The 10,167-nt window shown below is 30.8% G+C and overlaps 1 protein-coding gene across 2 annotated transcripts; it reads right to left on the bottom strand.

Moving 5' to 3' along the window:
• Positions 1-2,470: 2,470 nt before the first annotated feature.
• PMM (phosphomannomutase) lies at positions 2,471-9,183 on the bottom strand. Of its 2 annotated transcripts, none has more exons than XM_069297546.1 (12): positions 9,002-9,183; positions 5,675-5,817; positions 4,979-5,023; positions 4,810-4,876; positions 4,328-4,404; positions 3,980-4,015; positions 3,504-3,559; positions 3,291-3,390; positions 3,094-3,189; positions 2,911-3,000; positions 2,778-2,829; positions 2,471-2,668 (listed from the first exon to the last, which is right to left on the bottom strand). In XM_069297546.1, exons 2-12 carry the CDS (start codon positions 5,741-5,743, stop codon positions 2,598-2,600), a joined length of 759 nt encoding a protein of 252 aa, XP_069153647.1. In that variant the 5' UTR covers positions 5,744-5,817; positions 9,002-9,183; the 3' UTR covers positions 2,471-2,597.
• Positions 9,184-10,167: the final 984 nt, after the last annotated feature.

The following is a 10,167-nucleotide window of genomic DNA, read 5'->3' as shown; positions in this document are numbered from 1 at the left end:
TTTGATCATAACATACTATATTTAATTTATGTAGTTCTGAATAACTTATTTTTAGCCAAATTTAGTACATTTTTATAAAATTAATTAGTTTGATATCTAGCTTATAAAATCAAGATCTAAACTATTTTTTTCTTATGAAAAGAAAATAAAATAATAACCAAAATATAGTAGTTTGTAATCAATTTCCAATATTTCCAATTTTCTTCATTTACATAGGAAAAGAAAAGACTAACCAAAAACATATTATTAAACTAACTAGTCCTACATTTCATTTTTGGTCTCTGTTATTAAAAAAAAATATTATATATATTATTTTTAGCACTGATGATTTTTTAAAATTTCTGTCTATTTTTTCTATGACCCTTTTCACTACATATGTTTAATAAATTTAGTTAGCTAGAAAAAAAACATTAAAAACAAAAAAGGAAAAAAAATCCCCATATAGAAAAAACTCAATTTTTGTCTTTAAATATTATTTGTGTTTTGGTCATACTAACCTTAATATTATTATTTTAATAAATTTACTATATATATTGGTATGAGCGGGGTTCACATCTAGCATCTGAAAATCATACTGACCTATAAATTCTTCATATATTTCGTGAGGTGCATTACTCTGTATCATTTTTCCTTTTTGAATAAATCAAAAGGCAAATTCAATATCTCTTTAACAAATATTAGAATTTTTTTTTCATTACATGCATTAACATGTCTAACGCAGATGCATATACTATTATGTTCTTTCGAACTTTGAGTTCTCACCCTACTCTTCTTCGTTGCCCTATATGTACTCAAATCGGTGACACTCATGAAGAATTTATGAGTCATTTTCAATCTCACTCAATGAATCAACAAGCAATATTTCTGTTACGAAGTTTTAACATGTTAGGTATAACGTCATCAAAAGGTTTACCATTAGACCAACAAACAAGATCCGCGATCGCGATGCCCCAAGCACAACTGCCACCACCACACGATTGTTGCTCAACTACAGGTAATGTCAGGGGCAAAAGATTGCGTGAAAATTCAATAGATATAGATCTAAATAAAATTTCTTCAGAGTCCACAAGCCCCTAGTTAAATATTTAAGTTTGTTTAGAACAATTTCAACGTTTTTTCTTCAAGAGTTGTACTCTCATAAGACATAAAGTTTTAAGTTTAATTGAGTCTTTGTTCTATAAAAGTTCTTTCAATTGTAACAAACTAAAGAATATTGCAAACTATATTGCTACCTTTTATGTCTTTTATTTTTCATGATTCAATATTGTAATGTTCAAGCATAAACAATAATTTAATGTTGTTACACAAATTGTACTTTCATCTATTTCATGTCACAAGAACATTGAAGTTCCTCTATATGCCGTAAATTTTAACTTGTACTAAAATTAAGTTAGTAAACTTTTTGATTAAAATCTGAAAATAAAAAGAGGAAGAAATAGTAACAAATGTATATTAGAGGTTGAAAATAGGATCAAGTCGTACTAAAGGTGATTGTTGCAAATTTATGTTTTGATTATTAAACAAACTACGAAGAAATGAAATTTGGTAAGGAGACTTGATCCTTTGAATGGTGATTGTTCAAGACAAGTCAATAGAGTGCATTTGTAAAGCTATCATACCTGTTGTAGTAGGTGGACACGACAACAGAGGCACAAAGTTCTCAGCCAATAACATGTTATCTAGGTTGTTTTTACCTATGATTTACATTAAACACTTTGACAAGAAACAACTAACTATTGTAATCAAGAATATTCAAAGAAAAATCTATTTTTCTCAAGAAAGAACAAACTTATATCAACAATAAGGAGCTTGATTGAGTTTGAAGTTGTCATTTGAGTTTAGTGTCTTGTGTCAAAACATTGGAAGATCTATTACCATCCTATAAAGGAACATAGCTCATTTCACTTATAATCTTTGTGAAGTCAAGTTCATGGCTAGAGTTAGTGGCGGTGTGTTTGGTTGAAACTGCTCTCTATAGGTATACAAGAGTTTATCTCTCAATACTTACATCAATGACCTGCATTCATGAATTATAGACCTATAAGATTCGTAGTCATTGTTAATAAAATTTATTATCTTGATTGAGTCTGTGGAGATGTCCAAAGGTATCAAGTTGTTATCCTTTGCAATCTTAAGCCCTTGCATAAGAGCTAATATTGAGTTTGTAATGGCCAAGTAATGAAGGTTCCCACTGTAGGTTAATAGATATGCTTTATACAAACTACTTTCTTAGCAATTAACAGGGCATATTCAGTAGCTTTTGTGATGGTGTCATAAGTATTGAAATGGTGCCTTCTTCTTATTAAGAGAGTTATTTCTAGCTAACCAAATATGTCTTAAGCAAAATGGAATAAGTTCTTTCCATGATAAAGAAGTTATTAAGGGACAGTTCTTACTTAAATTCTAGGTGTTGCATCATTTATCAGTAAAAAAAAAATTATATTGTTGAGCTATCTATTTGGATGTAAAGTTTGGATTTCAAGAGAAGTAGTAATATCATTATAATTTTGATGACAAAATTCAAAACAAGAATTATTTCAATTATTCATTTCTGTTGTGCATAGAATACAATCGTGTACTGAAAAACTGCAACAAGCTCAAGAACTTCCATTATCCTTGCCAAGGAATAGGACAGAACATTGATTCAATGTCTCCTCAGGGCTAGTAACTGGAAAAAGAGAAAAGGAAACAAATAACAGGTTAAATGTGATTCCTCAAGTAATTACGCAAGAGAATAACTATATTCAAACATCAAAAGAATGAAGTTTTAGGCGGACCTGTGTGACCCACGGTTCTCTCAGACTCGTAGATCTCATGGTCATTTCCTCCCTGTTCAAGTAAAAAACACGACTCTTATATCAGCCCGGACACGAAAAGAAAGCTTCAAGCACGTCAATAACTAAAGATTACCTTGTATGTTTTGTCTCCAAAAAAGTGAATTTCGTTAAATTCTTCAAGGTATCTCAAACAATAAGTCTTGTCCCAGCCTTGGGGGAAAACCTGTCATGACCAAGATCCCCAAATCATATGTCAATAATATACTTAAAACATTCAGCGGTCAATGTGCACAAGCAAAGGTTTAAAGATGCTCACATCAAAACTAATTTGGCCTCCAATGGAGAAGGTGAGATTAAAATGTGCAAACTTTTCTCTAAGCACTGATACCATTGTTTCGCGTATCTTCTGTACCTGATTATAGTTTCAATTGTCTTTAAATCACAGAGAAAAAGAATCTGTAGGAGGTATGTTACTGCAAAAGATATATGCAATACTAGAGCAGTTATCTATACCTTGTCATACTTTTCAAATTCATCTCTTTCTTCTTGACTACAGTTTCTCCCAATAGGCGACACATTTAGCATGCCACTTCTGAACTCAATGAATGTTCCTCTGCAAAGAAGAATGATTAAGAAGTAGATAATTCAACCTTGGATCCTTCAAAATGTTGTCGGGTGTGTGTCATTTTTGGAGGATCCAAGCAACACAGACTTTGATATGCTCACCTCTTTATTGGAATATCCAAGTCAGCAATGTAATGGAGGGTAAAGTTAATAAATTCCTGCATATAATTTGCATCCCATCAAAATATTTCTCGGCCATCTACATATAAACTCATTTCTATTTCAATTGGGTGAACCTAAGCAATAAACATAAATTCTCACCCAATTATATGCAGCAAAAATACACAATTAACTCTTCATGGAATGTGTAATAACTTGATTTTCAGATTTTTGTTAACTATTATAAACACTGCTTCGAAAACTTACGAAATACCACGTCAGAGCAGTTTTCAATGAAGTACAAATTACATAGTAATTTAACACTACAACACAATTATTTTTCTTAAGCTAAACAACAAATATTTAGAAGGATCACCAAGCCTATAACGAACTACACTTGGTTGGGTAGGCTTCCCCTCTTTGCACTATAACAAAAATAAAACATTTTCTCGTTAAATAAGAAAAACGTATTGACTAACCTTGAGCTTCTCGTCTCCAAGATATGACTTTAAGCTCTGCACGCACACCAAGAGTTATGTCATTTCAAAACAAATCACCCTGCTAATGAACAACTAAGGAGAACGAGAGAAGCGATGCTCATTGAAGATGGGTAGAAAGAAAATTTCTTCAAGTTGTTAGGTAGTTCAAATTTTCATGAGACTTTATTTAGTTTTAACTTGGTACAAAATGCTTAAGTGGTGGCAACAAGGATGTTGTTTCGAGTTGATAAAGACAATACCCAAAGATTTTGTTTTGTCACATAATGAATATGCACTCACAAGTAATATTATACAGATACAATATCAAATTCTAGTCATTAAAATTACCTGTTTCCCAATAAGCTTGCCATCTTTATGTGCTACAAGGCCATTTTCAGAGAAAACATAATCGTAGTCCTTTGTAACTGCATCACAAATATTAGAAAGATCAAAGTGTCATCATTCTCAAGAAATTCTTTTAGATAGATCAGTTAATAGTCACATATTGGGAACCAAGGGACATGCATGACCTCAAAAATTGTTTAGCACTAGAGTTGCGGTAGAAAAAGGTACATTTCAACAACTAACATGGAGCTATAACCATAAGACTATGTATGCCTTTCTAGTGGAAAGGTCCTTTAATATTTCAAATCAAAACACAGTTCAGTGCTCTAGGCTGCCAGTGAACTCATAGTTCTACACTTCTACTCTTGCCTAATACTGCGAGGAATTTCAGATACTGAGCTAGAAACATGAGCTCTAATAAGTTGATGTAGCACACCTTTCATCATCCCAACTCCAACTTTAGTATATATGCTACTTAAGCTAACCTGTATTGCCAAGCTGTTCTGATATCTTTACAAGGTCAGAACCTCCAACAACTCCAACAGTAACAACCTGCAAGTCGACAAAATTGTTAAACCAAAGAATCCTTGAGAGGAAAAATAATATATATGTGGAAAAAAGAAATAAAGAAAATATGGCAAAAGAATCATCTACCTTTCTAAGTTCCTGCATGAATTTCAACATTTGTGGAGTAGATTCCTGAAATTTTTATGCAAATTTTCCAAAGAAGAAAATCATTATCGTTATGGGTGTGATTAAATGTAACTAATGGTAAATTTACTATAAAATTAAAGGAAGAAATAAGAATCAGAACAATAAAAATCATGACAATATTTTGAAAATACACTGAATCATTCATTCAACAGCACCTCAATCTCAAACAGGTTGGATTCAGCTACTAAATGTACAAATCATCTATACCATTCTGCTCTATAAAAGCCCATCAAGGATGCAATTGTCCATAAAGTCAAATTAATCTACAAAAAGGTGTTCTCATTATGGATCTGATTTTCTCATGTTCCTTGTCTAAAAAAAATTGAAAAATATTTTCTTTAGAAAAACAAGTTCCTTAAAAATGAGGAAAATGAATAGCCTAATAGAAGTAGGTAAAACAAGTTCTTGAATTAGCATTCCACATTGATTTTGCCCTCCTACACACTTTATCATCATCCCACCTCTGTACCCCTATCCCGACCCCACAACCCCCATCCTCATCTTGCTTCGATTATATACAAATATTTTTAGAATAAAATTTCTTTACTTGCATACCCAACACACCCCTAGTAACAGAAACAAGGTGAACAATCAAACTTAAACAGCAAATACAAGCAGGAGCAATCAATACTATACCTTTCTGGGTGCGGTAAGAGTCCCATCAACATCAAACAGAGCAATTAAACCAGCTTTCCTTGCAGCCATTTTTGATCTTTCTATACTTCTCCCCAACTCTTCACAGTATTTAACAGCTAAACATTCAACCTTATCAAGCTACACTTGATAAAACCAAAATAAAATTCAATACAAAAGTTCACAAAACTGAATGAAACAAATCAAATTATAGAATCGCAATATATAGCTGTACTACTTTGTAGAACACAATGGGCGGTGGCACTTTGCGTACTGACTAGAAAGAAGTATTCAACAAGACGACAAAATGAAGCAAAATCAATTACAGAAAATGCAAAATTTACACCGATTGAAGAAGAAGAGACGTGCAAGTGAGCAATTTTCCACCGCTTTATTGTGCATTCATTGGCTTACCTCAGCAAAAATTGGCTCGGAGAATCAGACACAGATCTGAGATCAAATTGCTTTTGAGTAATTTATAGTGTGGATATTGGCATACCAGTTGAGGTGTTTTTGCTCAAAGAGAGTACTAGGTTTCTATTTTTAATCTATATGTCCCAATATCTGTTATGTAGTTTCTTTCAACTAGTACTCAATTATATTGTGTCAACTCATTCATTTTTGTCATAATGATGCTAAAATCTTATAAATGTTGGAGTAGTAAGTGCTCTTTATTCTTAATCACATGTTTCAGATTCAAGAATCTGTTTGGAAAATCATTTTGGTAATTGATTTTGGTATAATTAGGTGTAATTACATTGTTTGGTCTGCTTGGTTGATCATGTAATTACTTGGTTTGAGTGTAATTCACAAGGGTAAATACACTCTAATTTTCAGATGTGTGATTGTTGGTAATTACTACCTTAGTAATTACACAAATTTCAATTACCAGGTGGCTTTCCAAACAGACACTAAATCTTTTTGGGTACAAAATTGTCTTTGTTAGTGTGTACTTTACATATAATAAGGGGCTTTTTGATGTGAATTTAGATTTAGTCAGGCTCAAATATGGAAGCGGACACTGGATTGGAGATTAAAAAATAAAAATTTGACATTTATTCTTGGTTAATTAATACAGTTCACTTTACTTATCCGTTATTTTAAAAATAGATTTTTCTTTTTTATTGTCATTTTAGCATATTAAGAAAAGATAAATATTTTCTTCTATATTTTATCCTTTATCATTAGTTATTTATTTCTAAAATTACTTTTCAAGATCTAATACAAAGTATTAAGTACTAATTAATAGGAATAATCTAGTAAGATACTATGTCGATTATCATTTTTCAATGTGTGTGTCAAGTCTAAATTTGACAAGTAAAAGTGAACAAAGAGAGTAATAAATATTATATGATCCAATTTAACTAATTTACTTTTTTTTTTATAGTTTGTCTCCAAAAAAATCCGTGTTTTTTTATATTGTAAGTTTTCTAATTATAATATTCTACATGGTAAATTTAAAACCACAAGATTCAAAAGACTATATATTTTTACTATATGTTCAATTATTACTCTCTGTCCCTTTTTACTTTGTCGAATCTTAATTTTTTACTTGTCCATTTTACTCGTAGTATTTTACAAATTAAGAAAATAAAATATTTTTTAACCTATTATGCCCTCAATTTATTTAGAGAGTTTTTTAAAAAGGTAGAACTTCTTTAATGAGTAAATTTATTTAGGAATTCTATTAATTAATAGGGGTAAAATGGTAAATTTGCTATGTCAATTCTTATTTTCTTAATAGGTGTGTCAAGTCAAATATTAGGGATGACAATGGCTCGGGGCGGGTTTAAAGCTATGTGGGGTGGGGCGGAGCGAATTGCAGGTATATGTGATTTTATGTGGATTCAAACTTAACTTTAAATTCTTACATGTTACAAGAGTAATAGAACATTATTTATCAAGATAGTTCTTTTAACAGAAAAGGGTAAAAAATAACCTTAAATTATCCGAAATAGCTTATATTTACGCTTAAACTATATTTCAGCTCAAAATTACCATTTCCATTAAACTATTGGGTCAAACGTGCTCTTCTTATTAATGAAAGTTGTTAAATGTCATGTGGATGTCACATTTGCACACCAATAGGGTTCCACATAGACTAAAAGGAAAAGGATCAAAAATACCCTTAAACTATCAGAAATAGCTCATATTTACCCTTAAACTATATTCGGCTCAAAACTACCTTTTTCAACAAATTATTGAGTCAAAAATATCCTTCTTATTAACGGAAGTTGTTAAATGTCATGTGGATGCCACGTGGTACGCCAATAGGGTTCCACTATCACATAGACTAAATCCCTAAATCTTAATTACTCTTTTTTCCACTCATTTTCATTATTTTTCAGAAACGATTTCACTCCTTCTGTCTCATTTTGCGGCTAGGATTTCACAGTTTTCTTCGTCTATGGGTTTCAAAGTGGATATTCGTGGTTGTAGGTTAGTAAATCTTTTTTAAACAAAATTTATCATCAAACATAAAGGAAAATAATAAGATTTTGACAATCTACTTATTTTTTTTGTTTTATTTGATACATTTCTGTAGTTTGATCAAAATAAAATATGTTATATACATTATACAGACTAGGCTAGGCTAGGTATGAGATTGAGGCACATCAATTTTGGTCATATACTTGTCAAAACTACATGAACTATATATCTTTTTATATCCTAATGTTCAATTAGCATTCTTTGCTGTTGTTGTTGTAAATAGTGATAGTGCAAAAACACTGATGTTTTGGATTGAGAAGGTCCCGAGGGAAATCAAATACAACTTCAAGTTTTGAACCAAATGTCATACTTAAACATGTCTAAGATATAGTTGAACAGAAAGCCATATGTTTTGGATTGAGAAGGTTCCGAGGGAAATCAAATACAACTTCAAGTTTTGAACCAAATGTCATACTTAAACATGTCTAAGATATAGTTGAACAGAAAGCCATATGGATCCTTCTACGCACATAAAGCAAAAATTCCTAACCTATCCATCATTGTTTTAGTATTGATTCGCTAAACAAATACACAAAGCTGATGATAATAAGCTCTCAAAAACTAAATTTAACTGGATCCAACGACATACATCCACAATTTCCTTAAACCGATGTAAAATTCAACAGAAAATTAAGAATCCCAAAAGGTTAGAAGCTGAATTCCGATTATAATGAGTTAGGTTTCACAGATATGTTTGCTAATCTCACATAAATTAGGACGCTATCTCAATTCAAGCAAACTTCTGGAAACTGAATGCTTAATCACAACAAAATCAAAACCAAATCTGGATGTGACATTACTATAAAGCTGATTTATTTAAATGCGATACATAGAACTTACTATTCTGCAATCGACGGGCGATGAAATTCGCCGGTGACGGCCCGGCAAGAAATCACCGGATTCTGAATCTGAATCTGAATCTCAATCTTCGACGTAGAATTAAAGAGATGTTTGAGAATGAAGAGAAATTGCTTTACTTTGCTTGTTTTAATTATCTTTTCATTTATTTCACTTAATAATTTATTCTTATACTAGATATATGAGCCCGTGTATATTACTCTCTTTTGTATTATTTTTACCTTGTATTTTTTGAATTTTGATATTTAAATAAATTTATTTTTATCGTAATTTTTTTATATATCTTTTAAATATTTTGAATTATTACTTATTATAACTTATAGTATTTTATTTTAGTTTAAATATATAAATTTTATTTCAAAAATATTGAAGATTTCATACGCAAATTTTCTGTCAAATTTAAACTGTTTGACTCATCAAATGAAAATTGTCACATAAATTGGGATAGAGAGATTATTGATTTTGTCCATTTTGTCCTAATTTATGTGCTATGAATAAAACTTAGAGACCCACCCAGATTTTTTATTTTTTTTTAAAAAGTATTTGAAATTGTTAATTGTTGTCACTTAGTATTTGTATATATAGCTAGAAAATTAAGTAATAACGCATAAAATTTACCAACACCGAATGTTTACACCAATCTAATATATGCATGTCATGCATTTAAATTTATTGTTCATTTTAAAACGACTTAATATTGAATTAAAATAAATCTGAAAAGACTTTTAAAACCCAAACTTAAAAACAAAAGACTCTCACGCTTGAGCTCGCCAAAGGGCACTTGGCGACTCGCAAAATGAGCGCTTAGCTCGCGTAATTTTACTATAAGGAACCCAAAAGTTGTAGTTTGGATCTAATAGAAGTCGTGAGACTTGTAGAAATCAAGAAATTCATTCATAGGGAGTTTACATGTACTCCCTATTAATGAACATCTTGACTCTACAAATCTAGCGACAAATATAATATTCAAATTCAACAAGATTCCATAATAAACCAGTTGATTAAGTATGTTAATTTGATGTACTCAATTTTTATAATGTTTCTTTGTTTTTATGCCTTATTCACATGACGATGTGGGATAAGTAAATATATCAGGACTACATTTTAGTATATTTTACTTTACGCACAGTCTTTGGAAAGAACCTGTT

The sequence above is a fragment of the Solanum lycopersicum genome, chromosome 5 (genome assembly GCF_036512215.1).
Source record: "Solanum lycopersicum chromosome 5, SLM_r2.1".
Taxonomy (NCBI): Eukaryota; Viridiplantae; Streptophyta; class Magnoliopsida; order Solanales; family Solanaceae; genus Solanum; species Solanum lycopersicum.
The sequence above is the reverse complement of the archived record's forward strand: the minus strand, read 5'-3'. Positions and strand labels throughout refer to the sequence as shown.

Bases quoted from the DNA above. Each gene is read 5' to 3' on its own strand.
- PMM (XM_069297546.1), bottom strand. From the start codon at position 5,743: ATGGCTGCAAGGAAAGCTGGTTTAATTGCTCTGTTTGATGTTGATGGG. The intron at 4,405-4,809 runs GTTAGCTTAAGT...TTTGTGATGCAG, and splicing joins AGAACAGCTTGGCAATACAG to TTACAAAGGACTACGATTAT. The intron at 3,560-3,979 runs GTTAGTCAATAC...AATTATATGCAG, and splicing joins TTGGAGACGAGAAGCTCAAG to GAATTTATTAACTTTACCCT.